Raw genomic sequence first — 20,884 nt, 5'->3', positions numbered from 1 at the left:
ACCTCCTCCCTCCTCACCTCCTCACTCCTCACCTCCTCAATCCACACCTCCTCACTCCTCACCTCCTCACTCCTCACTCCTCACCTCCTCACTCCTCACCTCCTCACTCCTCACCTCCTCACCTCCTAACTTTTCACCTCCTCACTCCTCACTCACCTCCTCACCTCACTCCTCACCTCCTCACTCCTCACCTACTCAATCCACACCTCATCACTCCTCACCTCCTCACCTCCTCACTCCTTACCTCCTCACTCCTCACTCCGGATCTCCTCCCCTTCTCACTCCTCACTCCTCACTCCTCACCTCCTCACTCCTCACCTCCTCATTCCTCACCTCCTCACCTCTTCACTCTTCACCTCCTCACCTCCTCACTCCTCACCTCCTCCCTCCTCACTCCTCACCTCCTCACTCCTCACCTCCTCACCTCCTCACTCCTCACCTCCTCATTCCTCACCTCCTCACTCCTCACCTCCTCACCTCCTCACTCCTCACCTCCTCACTCCTCACCTCCTCACCTCCTCACTCCTCACCTCGTCACTCCTCACCTCATCATTCCTCACCTCCTTACTCCTCACCTCCTTACTCTTCAGCTCCTTATTTCTCACATTCTCACTCCTCACCTCCTCACTCCTCACCTCCTCACTTCCCCACCTCCTAACTCCTTACCTCCTCACTCCTCACCTCCTAACTCGTCACATCCTAACTCCTCACCTCCTCTCCTCCTAACTCTTCACCTCCTCACTCCTCACTCACCTCCTCACCTCACTCCTCACCTCCTCACTCCTCACCTACTCAATCCACACCTCCTCACTCCTCGCCTTCTCACTCCTCACCTCCTCACTCTTCACCTCCTCGCTCCTCACTCCTGACCTCCTCCCCTTCTCACTCCTCACTCCTCACCTCCTCACTCCTTACCTCCTCACTCCTCACTCCTGACCTCCTCCCCTTCTCACTCCTCACTCCTCACCTCCTCACTCCTCACCTCCTCACTCCTCACCTCTTCACTCCTCACCTCCTCCCTCCTCACTCCTCACCTCCTTAATCCACACCTCCTCACTCCTCACCTCCTCCTTCCTCACTTCTCACCTCCTCACTCCTCACCTCCTCAATCCACACCTCCTCACTCCTCACTTCCTTATCTCGTCACTCGTCACCTCCTCACTCCTCACCTCCTCATTCTTCACCTCCTCACCTCCTCACTCCTCACCTCCTCACTCCTTACCTCCTCACCCCTCACCTCATCATTCCTCACCTCCTCACTCCTCACCTCCTCACTCCTCACCTCCTCATTCCTCACCTCCTCACTCCTCACCTCCTCATTCCTCACCTCCTCACCTCCTCACTCCTCACCTCCTCACCCCTCACCTCCTCATTCCTCACCTCCTCACCTCCTCACTCCTCACCTCATCATTCCTCACCTCCTTACTCCTCACCTCCTTACTCCTCAGCTCCTTATTTCTCACATTCTCACTCCTCATCTCCTTACTCCTCACCTCCTCAATCCTCACATCCTCACTCCTCAATCCTCACTCCCCACCTCCCCAGTCCAGGAATGAGTTTTTGCTTGGTTTTAAGTCTGCTGAACAAGTGTTTCTTTTTTTGGGAGTGGGGGGGCAGGGGGAAGCTATCAATATCCTTATCAGGCTTTGTACAGTAATTTGGAGTCTGGTTTTCTCAATGGACTTTGGGGTTAAGATGTAACCTTGATGTTTCTCTTGTTCGAGTGGTACTATGGTGTTTCGAAGATTTGAAATTGACTAATATCACATTGTATGTTTGTTATTTTTAAAAAGCAAATTTTTACTATTTATGCTTTGAGAAATATTTCAAATTATCAGAAAATAAGATGACGGGAAATTCCTTTTATTTTGAAAAGTCACAATGCCAGCAGGCCTGCTCACGAGGTGCAGGAAAAGCCCTCCGCAAGCCCCGGCGGGGAGAAACGAAGCTGGTTTCTCAGGGAAGTGTTGAATTGTTTGGGGCAGTATTTTTGTTCCGTGTTCATTCTTGACACTGGAGTTGTTTCGGTTTCCTGGCTGAGCAGAGCCATCCTCTGTGTTGCCTTACTGTTTTTGCTGGGCATCATAGCTGTCCTCACACATCCTCCCTGCCCCTGCCTCCTGGGGCAGAGGTGGGGACCGGCAGATGGGAAGGTCAAGCTGGAGTCACCTGCTAGGGCATTCAGGGAAGTGCGTGGCCTTTTCCTGCAGCCCCAGCCCCTTGCACATATGAGGACTGGGGGTGGCATGTGTCACCTCTTGACGTGGCCATCACGCGTGGCTGCAGGTACAGATTGAGCTCACTGCCCGTCCCTGCTGTGGTCCTACCTGTGGCTGTGGTGGGCCAGCCCTCATGCTGCTCACTGTCCGTCTCCCCGGACAGGGCCCTGGACTTCGGGTACCTGACCCAGGACATGATTGATGACTACGAGCCGGCCCTCATGTTCAGCATCCCCAGGCTGGCCATCGTGTGGTGAGTGCCTCCTGTGCCCAGGCCCTCTGCAGAAACCTGCGGGACGGGCAGGGCTGACGGTGCCAGGTCCCGGGTGGGTGCTGGTCCATGGCGTCTCCTCCGCACAGTGGCCGCTCAGCTGTCCCGATCAGTGACAGGCAGGCCTGCTGTCGGCCCTCAGCAGACCAGGGACCACGTGTCCTGAGTGCCCTCTGTTCACCTTGCTGGTGAGGGAGGCTCTGTCACCCTAGATAGGGCAAGGTGGCCTAACACCTGCCACCTGCCACTGGGCAGGTGAGATCCGCAGGTGAGCTCGTCAGTCACAGGAGACCATGAGGGTCACACAGGGTCGTGCTCGGAACAGAGTGGCCACGCAGGGGCTGTGGGAGGCAGACTTGGTGGTAACAAGAGGACGAGCTGCCCCCCGGGTCCCTCAGGAGGATGTGATTGGCTTGTTTGAATAATTTGGGGGCTGGCAGGGAGGTGAAGCACATTGGGTTGAAGGGCAGGTGGGGGCAGTTGGTCTGGCTGACGGGAATACCTGTGTGGAGCCTTTCCTGCCAGCGGACCCGTCTGGGAGAGCAGGGAACTCAAAGCAGCCTGTAGGGTCCTGTGGGGCTCGAGGACGTGAACACAGCACATGGAAGCTCAGGCCTGAAATTCACCGAGACAGGATGTGCGGGGTCACCTGCTCAGTGTCTCTGAGCTGCTTGGGGCCAAGATCAGAGCCCAGGGGTTCTGGGGCTTGGCCCACGCTGCTCAGCCTCACCCTGACTCCAGACGGGGATTCCCCGTGCCCCTGCCAGGCGGGTGGTCACGGGTGCGGAGGAGTGAGTGGGCCACAGACAGCTTAGCGGAGCTTGCAGCTGGCGGGGCGGGGAGGGTCCAGTGGGCAGCAGCCAGCAGGTGTGGGACTGGGCAGCGCAGGGGAGGGGAGCCCTTGAGAGAGATGCCCGTGGAGATGTGGATGTCAGTGAAGTGGTCAGCGAGTGGGGGGTGGGTACAGAGGCCAGGACTGGTCCAGGCTCAGGCCGTGGAGAGACCTCACTGAGGCCGTGCTGAGGACCCCCAGGGGACCCCGGGGCACAGGCACACGTGGCAGTGCACTGGGGTTGAGCATGGATACCCCTCCCGTGGGGAATGGTGGTGCAGAGGTGGGAGCGTGCAGGGCGGGGGCAGTGCAGTGGGCTGGGGCCGGCAGCAGGGGCTGCAGGGGACAGAGGTGCTTAACCCCGGGATGCGCCGAACACCCCTTGTTGGAGTGGGGAGCAATGGGGGCTGCTGCCGGGGCCAGTCTGGACTCCCCTGGGCCAGGTCGCCCACTCCCCTAGGTCCTGGGTGCCACCTCCTCAGGGAGGGCTCCAGTGTGGTCTCTATCTGCCGGGCCCTGGCTCCCCAGAGTCCCCTCCAATAGCTCAGGGCCTGGCCTGTTTCCTGCGCTGTCCTTCCCCTGTCCTCACAGAGGTTGCGTCTTTCACAAAGTTAGCAAACCAGAGAGAGTGAGCCTCACATCGCGCCAGAGGGAGGCTCAGAAGGAGGCTCGGAAATCCTCCTACCGTTAGAGTCAGGGAACTTCCTTTCACCTGAAGACCTCAGGGCTGGAGGGCGGGGTGTCCCCAGTGGCCAGCAACAAGGTGGCTTGGAGGGAAGTGTCCTGGCGGGGAGAGGCCACCCTGGAGCACAGAGCGCCCCTTCCCATGGGCCACAGGATTTGGTGACATTGTTTTTCTTTTCTAGACAAGTGTCTCTCTGTAGCCAAACTCACTTGAAGAAAATGACAGGCAGTTTTGGTCCTTATTCTTCTCTTTGTTTAAAAAACAGAACAGCAAAGATCCTGCGAGCCGGCCTTGTTTCCGCCAGGGCACAGGGCGCTGTGAGCCTTTCCCTCAGGTACAGGTGTCTCCTTGTCCCAAGGGCACTCACAGCAAATGAACAGCTCTGCTATCCTTGTAAAAAGTTCTCCGCGAGTGCTTTGAGGTGTGGCACCAAGCCACCCGCCCACTCATGCCCGTGTCAACGCGCCAGTGGGGCCCTGGCTGGACTTCCTCTTAAAGGTTGGGCCTGGCGTGTGCAGGTGACCCCAGGTGACCTTCCGAACCGCAGGCCGCACCCCAGGCACACTGTGTTTCTGGACTTTCACACTGAGTCTGCTGCCCATGTTTGCCCGAGTACAGGCGACCGCAGAACAGCAGCCACTTCCCCCAACCAGTATCATCTGTGTCCTGCTTGCCGACCTCAGTCCACCTGCTGGTGGCCAAACCTTTGCTCCTCTTTCTGTCCTAGGCTCTCATCCTGGGAGGCAAGGGGAGGCGGGGATTGGGGGAGGCCAGAGGAGGGAGGTGGGGGGAGGTGGGGGGGCAGCTCGGTGGGGGAGGTGAGGGGGCAGCTCGGGGAGGGAGGTGGGGGATTGTAGGGGGTCAGGGAAGGGCAGCAGGCGAGGCCAGTGCTGTGGGGGGAGGCCAAGGGAGGGAGGTGGGGGAGGGAGGCTGGGGCTTCTGTTGGCAGAGGCTTTGTCCCGCGGGTCCCCTCCTGGAGGCACTGGCGTGGGGTCCCTTCGGGCTCAGGACAGAGGGAGAGCCTGGAAAGGGAGTGAGGGACCCTCAGGAGGTGAAGGGGGCTTGGATTGAAGGAGGGAGGAAGGGCGAGCGGGCATAGGAGCCCAAAGCCGGAGTCCAGGGAGCAGGCCTGTCCAGGGGGGTGGCCAGCTGTGAGCCCCCCAGAGGCAGGCATCTAGTCGCGGAGCCGGGCTGTGGATATGAGGAACCGTGGGGTGCACCAGGCTGCCACTGCAACCCTCTGTGCAGCGAGCCTCGAGCAGGGCGGGTGAGTGCTGAGTGGGCAGCTGTTCCTAAGGCCGCCCCTGTGGGCTGCTCACTGGGGCCCTGCAGCCCCGCACCACCAGCAGCTCCTGGTCTTGTTCCTTGTCATCCACAGCGACAGCTTTGAGCCGGACAGGCAGAGGCCACAGCTGCCCGGGGTGGGGCCCAGAACCTGCTCCTTCTTGTGTTCACTCAGCAAGCGAGTATTGAGTGCCTACTGCATACCTCACCCTGTGCTTGTACCAGGGAGATGGACAGATGGGCTGACCCACAGTGCTGTGGAATGTTCTGGATGCTGGAAGGGGGACTCAGTGCAGGGACCCCATGGGGTGGACAGGAGCTGGAAGCATGAGGGAGAGGCTCCCCAGGGCAGCCGGCCCAGAGGTGGGAGCCATGCAGGTGGCAGGCAGGGGACGTTGGCGCACGTGGTGTGTGCTCAGGGGCATGTCCAGGGCTCGAGCAAGGACCAGGGGCCGCAGGAACTTCTGCAGAAATGAAGACCCCTATAGCCTGCATTCCTGAGCCCACATCCTCACAGGATCCTGCCTCTGTGAAGTGGGTATCCCGGGACCTCCCACCCCAGGTGACCCCCAGGGAACACTGAGAGCAGAGGGGAGGCAGGGGCGCTGAGCGGGGCAGGAGCTGAGGGTGGAGCTCCTCTGTGGCCCCTGCCCGTGACTCCGCTGCTGCCCGGGAGCCCCAGTCCCTTCTCCAGTACACAGTGTCACAGAACAGTGATGCGACATTTACCAAGCACGAGCTGCGGGCCAGGCTCCCGCCCCCCTCTGAAGGGCTCCCAGTGGCGAAGGCACCGCTGGGGGTCAACAGCTGGAGGCGGCAGAACCAAGCCAAGCCGAGGGTCAGAGCCTGCTGTTCACTTGTGACACAAGAAAGCAGAAAACTCTAGTTCTGTGGCCGGCAGAGGAGGCCTGCCTGGGGCAGAGGCAGTGGTAAACTGAGGCCTTCAGGTTGGCAGGGGGAGGTGGAGGGGAGGGGTGGGTGGGACCCTGCCCCCTGTTTAGGATGTCCTCAGCCTGGCGGGGTCTGGCCTTACCAGGCAGTGAGGACAAAACTGGGGGTCACCCCCGTGGGGACTTGCTCTGAGCCATAGGGGAGGGGCCCCACTTGCCCTGCACCCCTCAGCCTGTCCCCTCCCTAAGACCTGCATCCAGTCAGTCCCTCCTGCCGGTGGAGACGAGTGTCCTGGGGAGAGTGTCTCCACGAGGCTCAGACTCTTCGACAAACTGGTTTTACTTTTGGGGATTTATGTTAAAACAGTTTCTTTTTTTTTTTTTAAACTTTTAATTTTTTTTAATTAAAAAAAGTAGAGACAGGGTCTTGCTATGTTGTCCAGGCTGGTCTCGAGTTCCTGGGCTCTAGCAATCTGCCTGCCTTGGCCTCCTAAAGTGCTAGGATTACAGGTGTGAGCTACCGTGCCCAGCCCCAGCCTTAAAACAGTTCCTTTAAAGGAAGAAATGAAATAAAACCTCTAGACCCAGTGGTCACTTCCCAGTCCCCATCAGCACAGACCTGCCTGCCCCCGTCGCTGCTGCTTCGCCTGTCTACACTCACAGCTGTGCTTGCAGAGCCCAGGCCCCTCTCCTCTACCCCTCCCTCCCTTCCTCCCCAGCCCCTCCTTCCAGCCCATCCCAGAATCTACCCCTCCCTCCCTCCCCAGCCCCTCCTTCCAGCCCATCCCAGAACATGTCCAAGAGCCACCGCCCACATGGCCTGCGGGATGGTTGCCGGATCCTCTTCAGGGGCCCTCACCCATCCACCTGTGTCAAAACAAGGTGTCACCTCAGCCCTGCTCAGACCCTTGCCAGAGCTCCCACCGTGATCTGCCTGCACTGCGCCCACACCCGGCCTCTCTCTCCAGTCCCCACGCACCTGCTGCCCTGGGTCTCTACCACGCTGTCCCCTTCGCTCCAGGGTCCCCTTGGCTGTCCTATCCCTACTGCCGCACTGTCCCCTTTTCCATGATGTTCCCTCCTCCATGCTGTCTCCTCCTCTGCACTGTCTCCTCCTCTGTGCTGTCCCCTCCTCTATGATGTCCCCTCCTCCATGCTGTCCCCTCCTCTGCACTGTCCCCTCCTCCCTGCTGTCCCTCCCTCTGCAATGTCCCCACCACTGCACTGCTCACCCAAGCCCTCTCCCAACAGCATGTTGCGTGACTTACTCTGTTATTTATTTTTCCATGTTATTGAGATAAAATTCATTACCCTATGACTCACCCATCTACAGTGCACAGTCGTTTTTGGTACATTCAGAACTGTGCAGCCATCACCACAAATTTCATAACATTTTCATTACTCACAAAGATGTCTCTTACTCCTGAGTGGTCACCTCCACCCCCTATTATCCTTCATCCTGCCCCTTAACCCTAGGGAACCACAAATCTATTTTCTGTTTCTATAGATTTGGCTATTGCGTTATTCATATAAATGGGATTTCTGTTATTTTTATGTCTCCCCCACTAGACCATAACTCTTATTCACAGATGCACCCTGAGTGCCTGGCATGTCATAGCATGGTGGACTTCTGCAGAATTTTATTGCATTGATCTGATGGGGCACAAATATATATCCACAAAGATTATCCCTGAAGTATTACTTGTAATCATAAAAATTTGAGAAGGGATGGATATCCAGAATTAAGGGATTGGTTAAAAACAATACTCTAGCTGTTTAAATAATGATGGAGAAAAATCTCCTAATGCTATGCAAAAACATCCCCAGTGTATTAAGTACAAAAATTGTTATCAAATAGTATGTCTCTATTTTACAGAGTTTCTTAACATTGATAGGTAAAACTTTTGTAAACAGAAATTAAAGCAATAAACATTCTTCTTTATTGTGGTAAAATATACATAACAAAATTTGCCATTTTGACCCTTTCTTAGGGTTTTAATGGCAAAAATTGCAATTACTTTTGCACCAACCTAATATATAGGATTTACCCTTTTGTGACTGTCTTATTTCACTTCACATAATGTTTTCAAGCTTCCTCCATGTTTTAGCATGTGTCAGAATTTCCTTCCTTTTTAAGGCTGAATAATATTCCATTGGCTATTAGGTGTTATTTTAAATAAGAAATTTGTGATAACATTCAAAAGAGTAAAATTCCTAGGAATAAATTTAATCAAGAAGGTGAAAGACATGGATGCTGAAAACTAAAAAACGTTGCTGAAAAAATTAAAGACATAATTAAAGAGAAAGACATTCCATGTTTATGGATGGGAAGACTTAATATAATTAGAATGGCAATACTCCATAAAGTGATCTACAGACTCAGTGCAATTGCTGTCAAAACTCCATTGGCCTTTTTGTTTTGCAGAAATGGAAAAGGTGTTCCAAAATTCATATGGAACTGCAATGGGCCCTAAGTAGCCAAAATAATATTGAAAAACAAAGACAAAGTTGGAAGATTCATACATCCTGATTTCAAAACTTACTACAAGTCAAAACCTTATGGTACTGGCATAAAGATAGATGCATAGACCAATGGAATAAAATTGAGAGGCCATAAATAAACCCAAACATCTGTGGTGAACTGATTATTGACAAGGGGGCCAAGATCTTTCAATAAGGAAAGAACAGTCTCTTCAATGAATGTTCCTGGGGCAACTGGATAACCACGTGCAAAAGAACAAAGTTGGATCCTGCGATGGTTAACTTCATGTGTCATCTTGGGTAGGCCACATTACCCAGATATTTGGTAAAATACCAGTCTGAATGTTGCTGTGAAGGTATTTTTTTTCTTTTTATAATGATAAACTGGCAATTTATAATTGTGCAGATTTATAGAGTGCAAAGTTGTGTTATAATCTATGAATGCAGTGTGGAATAATTAAATCAAGCTGGTTAACATATCCATCACCTCAAATATTTAACATTTTTTGAATGAGAACATTTTAAATTTACTTTCTTACAATTTGGAAATGTACAAGACTCTATTATTAACTGTATTCACCATGATGTGCAAAGAACTCAAAAAAAGAAAAAAAATTCTTCTAGTCTGAGATTTTATACTCTTTGGCCATTCCCCACACCCCCAGCCTCTATAACCACTGTTGTGCTCTCTGATTCTATAAGTTCAATTGTTTGAGATTCCACATGTAAGTGAGAACATATGGTATTTGTCTTTCTGGACCTTACTTATTTCACTTAGCATAATGTTCTAAAATTCCATCCAATTTTTCACAAATATCAGAATCTCTTTTGTTTTTAAGGCTGAATAGTATTCTATTGTGTGTATATATACCACATTTTCTTTATTCGTCTGTTAAACACTTAGGTTGATTTCATATCTTAGCTATTGTGAATAATGCTGCAATGAACATGAGACTACAGAAATCCCTTCAACAAACTGATTTCAGGTGTTTGGGGTAAATACCCAGAATTGGGATTGCTGGATCATATGGTAATTATGTTTGTAGTTTTTTTGAGGAACCTCTATACTGTTTTCGATAATGGCTGTACCAATTTACATTCCTACCAATGGTGTGCAAGGGTTCCCTTTTCTCCACATCCTTGGTAACACTTTCATCTTCTTGATAAAAGATATTCAGACAAATGAGAAATGATATCTCACTGTGGCTTTAGTTTGCTTTTCTCTAATGACTAGTGATGTTGGTCATTTGTATGTCTTCTTTTGAGAAATGTTTTTATCCCTGAAATGCAAGGATGGTTCAATATACACAAATCGATAATTGTGATACATCACATTAATAGAATGAAAAAAACCATATGATCATCTCATTAGATGCAGGAAAAGCATTTGATAAAATTCAACATCCTTTTATGATGAAAACTCAGCAAATTAGATGTAGAAGGAATGTATCCCTTCAAGGGCACCATTGAGTGAAAATGTAAAACAAAAAAAAGAAAGAATGTGCCTTAACACAATAAAGGCCATATTTAATGAGAAGCCCACAGCTAACATTATACTCAATGGTGAAAAATTGAAAAGCTTTCCTCTAAGATAAGGAACAAGGCAAGGATGCCTACTCTTGCCAATTCTATTAAATATAGTATTGGAAGTCCTTGCCAAAGCAATTAGGCAAGAGACAGAAGGAAAAGGCATCCAAATAGGAAAAGAAGTGAAACTGTTACTGTTTGCTGGCAACTTTATTTTATATATATATATATACACATACATATATATATATATAAAATAAAGTTGCCAGCAAACAGTAACAGGTTCACTTCTTAAATATATATAAATATATATATTTGAGATGGAGTCTTGCTTTGTCACCCAGGCTGGAGTGCAGTGGCATGATCTCAGCTCACTACAATGTCCACCTACTGGGTTCAAGCGATTCTTCTGCCTCAGCCTCCTGAGCAGCTGGGACTACAGGCACGCGCCACCCTACCCAGCTAATTTTTGTATTTTTAGTGGAGACGGGGTTTCACCATATTGGCCAGGCTGGTCTTGAACTCCTGATCTGGTGATCCACCTGCCTCGGACTCCCAAAGTGCTGGGATTATAGGCGTGAGTCACTGCACCCAGCTGGCAACCTTATCTTATACGTGGAAAACCCTACAGACTCCACCAAAAAACTGTTAGGACTAATAATGAATATAGTAAAGTTCCAGGACACAAAATCAACACACGAAAATTAGTAGCATTTTTATACACTAACAATACACTATCTGAAAAAAGAAATCAAGAGAATAATCTCATTTACAATAGCTACAAAAAAAAGATACTAAGGAATAATTTTTATCACAGAGGTGAAAAATCTGTACACTGAAAACTATAAAACATCAATGAAATCAATTCAAGAAGACAAATTAAAGATATTCCATGTTCATGGATTGGAAGAATTAGTATTGTTAAAATGTCCATACTACCCAAATAAATCTACATGTTTAATGTAATCCCTTTCAAAAGCCCAACATCATTTTATTTATGGAAAGAGAAAAAAGTCCTAAAATTCATAAAGAACCATAAAAACCCACGAATAGCCAAGGCAATAAAGCTGGAGATATCACACTACCTGATTTTAAACTGTACTACAAAGCTATAGTAATTTTAAAACAGCTTGGAATTGGCAAAAACAAAACAACAGGACACAAATACCAGTGGAACAGAATAAAGAGCCCAGAAATGAACCCAACTAATTTTCAGCAAAGGTGCCAAGAAGACAAGGACAGCCTCTTCAATAAATGGTGTTGGGAAATCTGAATTTTCACATCAAAGAATGAAGCTAGAGCCTTATCTCACACCATATAAAAAATCAACTCAAAATGGATTAAAGGGCTAAATATAAGACCAGAAACTCTAAAACTACTAGAAGAAAACATAGGGGAAAGACTACACAACATTAGTCTGGGTAGTGACTTTTTGGATTTGGCCCCAAAGTACAGGTAACAGAAGCAAATATAGGTAAATTGGATTACATCAAACTGAAAAGCTTCTGCACAGCAAAAGAAACAACAGGGTGCAAAGACAACCTATGGACTGGGAGAAAATATTTACAATTCATACGTCTGATGGGTTAATATCCAACATATATAAAGAACTCAAAAAATTCAACAGCAAGAAAACAATAAAAAAAAATGGGTAAGAGACTGGGCATGGTAGCTCATGCCTGTAATGCTAACACTTTGGGATGCTGAGGCAAGAGGATTGCTTGAGGCCAGGAGTTTGTGTCCGGCTTAGGCAACATAGTGAAACCTCATCCCAACGGCAAAAATCCAGGTGTGGTGGTGTGTGCCTGTAGTCCCAGCCACTTGGGAGGCTAAGGTGAGAGGATTACTTGAGCCCAGGGGTTCAAGTTTGCAGTAAGCTATGATCACGCCATTGAATTATAGTCTGGGCAATGGAATGAGACTCTGTCTCTTAAAAGCAAAAAATAAAATAAAATAAAATAAAATAAAATAAAATAAAATAAAATAAAAAAGACTTAAAGACAAGGGGAAAAGGAAAAAATGTGAGAAGGGAACTGAATATACATTTCCACTGAAGTTTTTGAAGGCATGAATGTATTTTTGCACAAACGCTTTTATCATATGCAATTGTTTTTTGTAAATGACTTTTTGTAAAGCCAGCAGATACAGGTTAGAGTGATTTTTCACCTGAGTATATGACAGAAAAATGTTTGAATCATTATTAGTTACCTGTACTGGCAGTACGAATCTGGAAGAAAGTGGTTGAATAGAGAATAGTAAGAGCAAGGCCATTTAGTCTGTACATTCACATAGGACTTGGTCATTTGCAACAATAAATTTGTTCATTGGCAGGATTTCCCACCAAGTTAGTATAGATTCTATGCTATTTGATAAAAGATAGCAATAATAAAGTTAATTTTTTTTTTCTCTTCAGCATTTGCTTTAAGAGAAAAATCCTGAAGCTTGTAGGGATTTCTGATGCCAGGAAACCATGAAACGTCAGAGTATATTTAGCAATCAGGGTGACTTAGCTCATGGTAATTGGCACATGTATAGTTATAATTTGCATTCTAGTTATTTAAACTAAGATATTCTTGATCAGGCTGAACATACTGTGAGTAGAAGATTGCTTTCCCCAATAAATAAGATAGAGTCTTTGGAGGATGGCCTTGGTAAATTGGTAAGTCAGCTTCCTCTGGATTTTGGTGATTTCTCCAGTTCTTCCGTAATTCCTCAGGGCCCTGGCAATTTTCTGAGTAAGTCATGGGGTTCCGGTTGACTTTTCTTTCTCCCTAAGGGTTTTCCCTAAAGTTTTTCTTTATTTTTCAATACAAACGGAAAGATGTCTTTGGTTTTATCTACTCCTGGATACAAGACGCCATCTTGGCATTACGTGGGGATTCGTGAAGGTATTAAAACGGTCAGAGCTTCTTCCTGCTACTGCAGGTTCCTCTGTGGGCAACACTCCTTAGCAGATGGAATTTCCTCTGACATGAGGACAGTGGCTGATGAAAGCCAGGTAATTTTTGTCATCTGGGGAGGACTGAAGATCAGTTGAATGTTACCTCAGTACCTCAAAAGCACCTTCAAATGATTCAGCCAGCTTGTCTTGTTCAACACAAGTCATGCTTCATTGAATGGATGATTCTACCCGTCCGTGTCCACTGTAGCATCCACTGTACAATGTGGATATAACCTTCCCTGTCCTCTGAAACGCACATCAGCACCACCCTGCTGTGAGGTATTTTAAAGATGAGATTAACATTTAAATCAGTAGATTCTGAGTACAGCTGATGACCCTCCGTGGTGTGGGTGGGCCTTATCCAATTAATGGAAGGCCCTGAGAGAAATAGACTGAGATCCCCAAGTAAGGGGGAATCCGGCTTCCAGACTCCTTGGATTGGAGCTGCCATGTCAACTCTTCTTCGGGTGTCCAGCAGAATTTGGACTTGCCAGCTCCCACAATTGTATGAAACAATTCCTTAAAATAAATATTTCTCTCTTGTTCTGTTTCTCTAGAGAACTTTGATACAGAGGGTAAATCTTCCTGTTCTCAGATTTTGCAATGGATTTGACATCAAAAGCACCGCCACAAAAAGATAAAAAGAGAAACTGGACTTCATCAAAATTAAAAATTGTGATGCATCAAAGGACATTATAAAGAAAATGAAAAGACAACCTAAAGAATATTTGCAAATCATATATCTGATGAAGATTTAATGTCCAGAACATATAAAGAACCCCTACAACTCAACAACAAATCGACAAACAACCCAATTTAAAAATCAGGAAAGACTTGAATAGACATTTCTTCCAAGAAGATATACACATGGCCAACAGGCACATGAAAAGATGCTCCACATCGTCGGTTACTAAGGAAATGCAAATCAAAACCATGATGAGATGCCACTTCACACCCACCAGGATGGCTGTAATCAAAAAAATGGAGAAGATTACATGGGGAGAGCGTAGAGAAGTCAGAACCCTTGGATTGCTGGCAGGAGTGTAAAATGCCGCAGCTGCTACGGAAAACAGTTGGTGGTTCCTTAAAAAGTTAAACATAGAATTATATGATCCATATGGTCATACCATATACCCTTCTAGGCATATACCCAAGAGAAATGAAAACATATGTCCGTGAACAAACTTCTACATGAATGTTTATGGCAGCATTATTCATAATAGTCCAAAGGCAGAAACAATCCAAACGTCCACCCATGGATGAATGAAGAAATGTACGCGCGGGAATATTCGCCACGTGCCACAGCATGGTGAGCCTTGAAAACGTGGTGCAAGGTGAAAACCGGTCACAAAGGTCACATACTATGTGATTCCATTTATATGAAACACCCAGAATAGGCCAATTCATAGAGACAGAAAGCAGATGAGGGATTGCCAGTGGCTGAGGCGAGGAAGTCAGTGGTGATTATTAAAAGGGTGTTTTCTGGGGTGATAAAAACCTTTTGAAACTAGAGAGGTGATGGGTGCACAGCACCGTGAATGCAGAAAATGCCTCAGAATTGTACCCTTTAAAACAGTTGTTATATGAATTTATTTGAAAAAAGAAAAGGGAAGACTGGCCACCCCCGCTTCCAGCAGGACCCAGCTTTCTCCACTGTGCGGGGCATCCTCTCTCCTGCTCACCTTAGCTGGACCTGGGCTGAGCCCCTTATGGTGCCCCCACACCCCTGACCACACCGAGACCCCTGGATCCAGCCTGCCAGGCTCACCGGTGGGTGCTGCTTACCCCTGCTCATGGCAGCAGGGACACAGGCCTGGGTGGCCTGTCGGGCTGTAGCCATGGGCAGTGGCTGCATCGGACTCACCGTTTCCGGCAATAGCTCATTCCCAGGCCTCATTCTGAGCCCCTTCAGCCAGATTCCTGCAAGTGCCAGGCCAGGTGCAGAGACAGATGCTGAGTCTCAGGCAGCCGCCTGAGGGCTGCTCCCCACCTCTCCCCACCTCTGGCCCCCACACCCCGTTACTTCAGCACCTGGGCCTGATCTCCTGTCCCACGGGCCTTCTCTCTGTAGTTCTGGCACCTGCTCAGCCACTGTGGAGTGCACGGCCCTGTGTCCACCACGCGAAAGACAACACACAACTGGATGCGGGGATACAGCCCAGGGGGTCCTTGGGTCCCTGCAGGCTCCTAGGAGGAGGTGGCGCAGCAGCCTCGGGGTCTGAGCCTCCTGATGAACGAGTTATTTTCTGAGGTCCTGGGCCAGCAGCTCTCATGGGCGGGCCTTGTCCCCCACACCTGCTGACTGCCATGGGGGCAGCTGGGTCCTCCCTCGGCCATGCTGCTGCCCGGCGCAGGCAGAAGCGAGGTTTCCAGAGGGGCAGATGTTGGGTACACGGGTCATTGCAAGGCTGAGTCCTACACCCAGCAGGGGAGGGAGCTCTACTGGGTTTAGGGATGGCTTCCCTGAGGCTTGGCCGCTGGAGTCAGGGCTGCCCCCTTCCCTGCTCTGTTTCCCTCTGCCTTTGTCCTGAGACTGCCTTATTCACCCATAAAGTTAAGGCTCTATTTGGGTAATTGTCCCCTGAATACTGTCATTTAATCAGGACAGGCAGCTCATGTAAGAGCTACAAAGGAGACCAAGCAGAATGGAAGGCTGGCTGTGCTGTCCCCTCACCCACAGGTGGTCAGGATACAGCCCCCTGCCCAGCTGAGCTGGCCACTCCACAGGGACCCTGGAGGCAGCACTGCACATACTTTTCCTGTGACTTTCAAATCTTTCTTTTTGCACATGAAACCCAAAGGTTTTTAGGGAAAAACATTCCCTTTGTTCAATTCTGTTTATCAGCCTTTCTCACTGAGCTGGGCGTGTTAGACAAGGAGACTGTCCCTGAGCTGCCAGGGACTCAGTGTTGGCTGGACCTGACCCTGATGTCACGTCTACTGAAAGAGACAGGCCAGTGGTGCTCCATGTACACAGACAGTCCCACATGGCCCTTGTCTGTGCTCTGATGAGGAAGAATATGATGAGGGACAGGGGACGAATTCATGGGTGGACACTCCCCAGGCACCTGAGACATGGTCTGGTCCCAGGAGACCCAGGAGATGGCGCCCAGAGAAGGTCCTCTGGGATGGGTGCCCTCAAGGAGAGACAGGCTGAGACATGGATGATCAAGGCACACTCGGAGCTGGGCAGGGCTGGACGGTGCATGGAGAGGAGTGGGGGCCACCGGAGGTGGCATCTGGGAAGCTTGTCCTTCAGCAGGCTTTGAGCCGGACTCTGGGGTAGGGACAGTGAGGAAAGCCAGCCTCAGCCATATGGGGCCCCAGTCCTGGGGAGGGGAGCTTCTCGGGGCATGGTGGGCACCACAAGGGAGGTGGGTCCTGTGTGGGGGATGAGGGGAGGCTGCTTTGGTCTCGTGGCGTGGTGGAGCATTGGCCAGGCTGCAGGAAGGGAAAACGTGCAGGCCTCAGCTCACACCTCCAGCTGGTTTTGCTTTTGGAGAAGATGGTTCCAGGTCCAGTTCTCATAAGGCTCTGCAGATAAATTTAACCACAAATCCAGTTTTTATTACTTGCAAGAAGGTAGATTTTGGTAACAAACCTTGAGGCCAATTATCTGATTGCAGCACTGATGTGTGCAGATACACTTTTCTGAGTACTTTATGACCCCTCCAATGAACACAAGCTAATCACCTGCAAAAGAGGATGAAGTCTGGGTAATAATTCTCACTGCTTTTTTCTAAACGTATTTATGATGCAATCACACACGGCAAAGCATGAGGTGGCGGCCGTGCTGGGACAGTGGCGCTGCAGAGTCCCTGCGGCTGTGGTTTTCGCAGGTGGTTAAGTTGGGCCGTCCGCGGCACCCAGGGGGCCACAGGGCCTGACATCCTGGCTTTTGTGTCTCAAATGCAGTGGCCTCGTGGTCTACGCGGATGGACCCCTGAACTTGGACCGCAAGGTGGAAGACATGTCCGAGCTGTTCCGGCCCTTCCACACGTTGCTGCGGAAAATAAGGTGGGGATGGAGATAGAGGAGGTGGGGGAGGGGGACAGGAGGGCCACAGGTGGGCGCTGAAGTCATGTTTAGCGCCGCCTCCAGGTCCTCCTCCTCTCTGTGAGGCAGGATGGGCTGGTTAATATTCCTTAGGGAGGGGTCACAAACGACCCATGGGGGTCACAGAGTCCTGGCTTTTGCCCCCGCCTGGGCATTGCATGAGGTGGGCGCTCTCTTGGGCTGAGCTGGGGGAGTGAACCTCACACTTCCTGACATGGTGCAGCAACAGCTAAGTGTCCCACTGTCCCCACCATTCCCATTGTCCCCACCGTCCCCACCATTCCCATTGTCCCCACCGTCCCCACCATCCCCACCATCCCCACTGTCCCCACCGTCCCCAAAGCGCTCGCTTCTGTTGGAGTCTTGGTGCTCCACCTGTGCCGTTTGTCTTTAGTTACTGGTTTACGTCTGTGTCCACATGGGGGACCCCCTTTTAAAACACGACGCCTTCCCTTCATCTGGGCCAAGGGCTTTGCTGGGTGGCCTGAGCCGACAGAGCCCAGCTGTGGCTTCCTGGAGGGACGGGGGCCACGTGAAGCCCATGGCCACATGTCCTCTGCGTGCCACCCTGGCTCTGTGGCCTGGGACAGCTTGGTATTTCCTACCACAGCCCCCCCCGATCACTGCAACCAGGTTTCCTTTGGGGACCCAGAAGCCTAGAACTCTGCCCCATGAGGGACAGAGGTGCTGTGAGCCCAGACAGTGAAAACTGACCCCGTGGGCTACGGGCTCCCCGTCACCCTTGCAGATGGGGTTGTGAGCTCCTGGGGCCTTGGCAGGTGGTCCTTGGCGTCAGTGGGCTCAGGGGCAGGGGTGCTTGGTTCAGTCCATGTTTCATCTGGGAGATGGCTGTCACTGCTTCCCTCCTGCTTGGGGGGATGTGACCCCTGGACCTGGAGGTCACAGTCGCATTCTTCCTCTGGCAACGTGGAGGAGACCACAGCGAGGAGAGGAGACAGACACCACCTAGACCAGGAAGGCACATGCGCCCCCCGCCCCACATATGGGGGTCTTACAGGAAAGGTGGTGCAGGTGCCAGGCCGGGGCTGGAGAAGGAGCCTCCTGGGCATTGTGGGGCTAGAAGGGGGCCCAGGCCATGCAGGAGTAGAGTGGACACCCTGGGAGCATATCTGCCCTTGCCTGCACGGGCGATGGAGAGGAGGATGAAGCTGAACGGGCTGGAGGCAGAATGCTGTCGAGGGATTAATGCTAGGATTACAGGCAGACCACCATGCCCAGCTAATTAAAAACAATTTTTTTTTTGTAAAGATGGGGTCTTGCCATGTGACCCAGGCTGGTCTTGAACTCCTAGGCTTAAGCTTTCCTCCCGCCTTGGTCTTCCAAAGGGTTGGGATTACACGTGTGAGTCACCTCACCTTGCAGAAAGCTGTGTGGATGGAATGTGCCTCTGCTGCCCACCCTGGGGCCCTGATGTGGGGAACCTCACCCATGGGTAGGGCAGCGGGGACCCAGGTGTGCACCCACAGGCTGGCCCTGCTGCCCTGACGGAACTGCTGCTTGTGTCCCCCACCCACCCACGGAAAACAGCGAGAATCCACAGATGAGCCTGCACCTCCTCCAGTGTCAGGGTTTGAGGACTTATCTGTTACTGTCCATGTGTAGTGGTGTGATCTCAGCTCACTGCAGTCTCCGCCTCCAGGTTCAAGAGATTCTCCTGCCTCAGCCTCCTGAGTAGATGGGATTATGGGTGTGCGCCACCATGCCCGGCTAATTTTTATATTTTTAGTAGAGACAGGGTTTCACCATGTTGGTCAGGCTGGTCTTGAACTCCTGACCTCAGGTGATCCGCCTGCCTTGGCCTCCCAAAGTGCAGGATTACAGGTGTAAGCCACCGCGCCCAGCCAAAAGATCGCGCTTTTAAAGGTACCTGAACTGTGGAAGTGAGGACTGGGTGAACTAAGAGCCCGGGGAAGGGAGCCTTTGGAGGTGAGCTGCAGTCTACTTGGCTGTTGTTCCCCGGGGAAGAGTTGATGATTCCAGGCTTGTCCAGGGCCCAGGCTTCCCAGGCAGAGAAGCTCTGCTGGAGAAAGAACATCTAATCACAAGGGCTGGTGAAACAGGCTGGCAGCTTGGGGGCATTCAAGCAGCATGACTGCCAGTCCTGGGGAAGCAGGAAATCCAGGCAGAAAGCCCCCTGACAAAAGGCTTCCTGCAGTTCCCAGGTGCTTAGGAACAAAAGCATGCCTTGAGGCTGGGCGCGGTGGCTCACGCCTGTAATCCAGGCACCTTGGGAGGCCCAGGTGGATGGATCACCTGAGGTCAGGAGTTTGAGACCAGCCTGGCCAACATGGTGAAACCCTGTCTCTACTAAAAATACAAAAATTAGCTGGGCGTGGTGGCGGACGCCTGTAATCCCAGCTATTTGGGAGGCTGAGTCAGGAAAATCATTTGAACCCGGGAGGCGGAGTTTGCAGTGAACTGAGATTGCGCCACTAAATTCCAGCCTGGGTGACAGAGCAAGACTCCATCTCAAAAAACAAACAAACAAAAAGCATGCCGTGAGCTCACTGCTAGAGACATTTCCCAGATTTTGAAGTTGCATGTGGCTGGAGGCTGAGCTGGAATTTGGAAGGACAGAACTTGGTCTCCTGCAGGCTTTGGGGTTTGACAAGACAGAGAGCCCAGCAGGCTCAGAACTGCAGTAACCAGACCTAAGCTGCAGCCAAGCCTCAACCTACTTCATATCCGAAGGGAATGCAACAATGGACCTCATGCGGTCAGCCTAACAGAGAAAGGGGTAGTCCCCTCTGGTGGAAAAGGCGTCATCTGTAACCTTTATGATTCTTTTATATCCAATGTCTGTCATATAATCCAAAATTGCTTAAAATGTTGGCCGGGCACAGTGGCTCACTCCTGTAATCCCAGCACTTTGGGAGGCCAAGGCGAGCGGATCACCTGAGGTCAGGAGTTTGAGACCAGCCCAGCCAACATGGCAAAACCCCATCTCTACAAGAATACAAAAATTAGCCAGACATGGTGGTGCATGCCTGTAATCCCAGCTACTCGGGAGGCTGAGACCAGAGAATCACTTGAACCCAGGAGGTGGAGGTTGCAGTGAAACAAGATCGTGCCACTGTACTCCACAGTCTGGGTGACAGAGTGAGACTCTGTCTCAAAAAATAAAAAGTTAAAGAGACAAGAAAATACTGTAATCCCAGCACTTTAGGAGGCCAAGGCGGGCGGATCACAAGGTCAGGAGATCGAGACCATCCTGGCTAACACAGTAAAACCCTATCTCTACTAAAAATATAAAAAATCAGCCAGGCATGGTGGTGCGCACCTGTAGTCCCAGCTACTTGGGAGGCTGAGGCAGGAGAATGGCGTGAACCTGTGAGGCGGAGGTTGCAATGAGCCGAGATTGCACCACTGCACTCCAGCCTGGGCTACAGAGCGAGACTCCATCTCAAAAAAAAAAAAAAAGAGACAAGAAAATATATCTGATAGTTTAGAGAAGAGCCAGAAAGTGAATGCAGACTGCTGATGATCCAGATACTACTCCCAAGAATATGAACACAGTGCTGATTAATATGTTAAAGAAAATAGAAGGGGGCAAATTAGATAAGAGGATAGAGAATTTAACAGAGAATTGGAATCTATACAGAGAGACACAACCAAGTGTGGTGGCATGCACCTGTAGTCCCAGCTGCTTAGGAGGCTGAGGCCGGAGGGTCACTTGA

The 20,884-nt window shown here is 50.4% G+C and overlaps 1 protein-coding gene and 1 pseudogene across 2 annotated transcripts in view; one reads left to right on the top strand and one right to left on the bottom strand.

Moving 5' to 3' along the window:
- Nucleotides 1-20,884, top strand: part of ZFYVE28 (zinc finger FYVE-type containing 28) — a 150,758-nt gene that overhangs the window by 81,924 nt on the left and 47,950 nt on the right. Inside the window, exons 6-7 of one of the 2 annotated variants that reach the window (XM_054554911.2) lie at nucleotides 2,383-2,472; nucleotides 17,046-17,147. In XM_054554911.2, coding sequence (XP_054410886.2) covers nucleotides 2,383-2,472; nucleotides 17,046-17,147 — 192 coding nt within the window. Of the gene's footprint in view, nucleotides 1-2,382; nucleotides 2,473-8,606; nucleotides 9,989-17,045; nucleotides 17,148-20,884 lie in introns of those variants that run through there. The other variant, XM_054554913.2, reaches the window with a different exon arrangement.
- LOC112133157 (transcription factor Spi-C-like) lies at nucleotides 12,679-13,381 on the bottom strand (annotated as a pseudogene).

Source organism: Pongo abelii, chromosome 3 (assembly GCF_028885655.2).
Source record: "Pongo abelii isolate AG06213 chromosome 3, NHGRI_mPonAbe1-v2.0_pri, whole genome shotgun sequence".
Taxonomy (NCBI): Eukaryota; Metazoa; Chordata; class Mammalia; order Primates; family Hominidae; genus Pongo; species Pongo abelii.
This window is presented reverse-complemented; position numbering and strand designations above follow the sequence as displayed.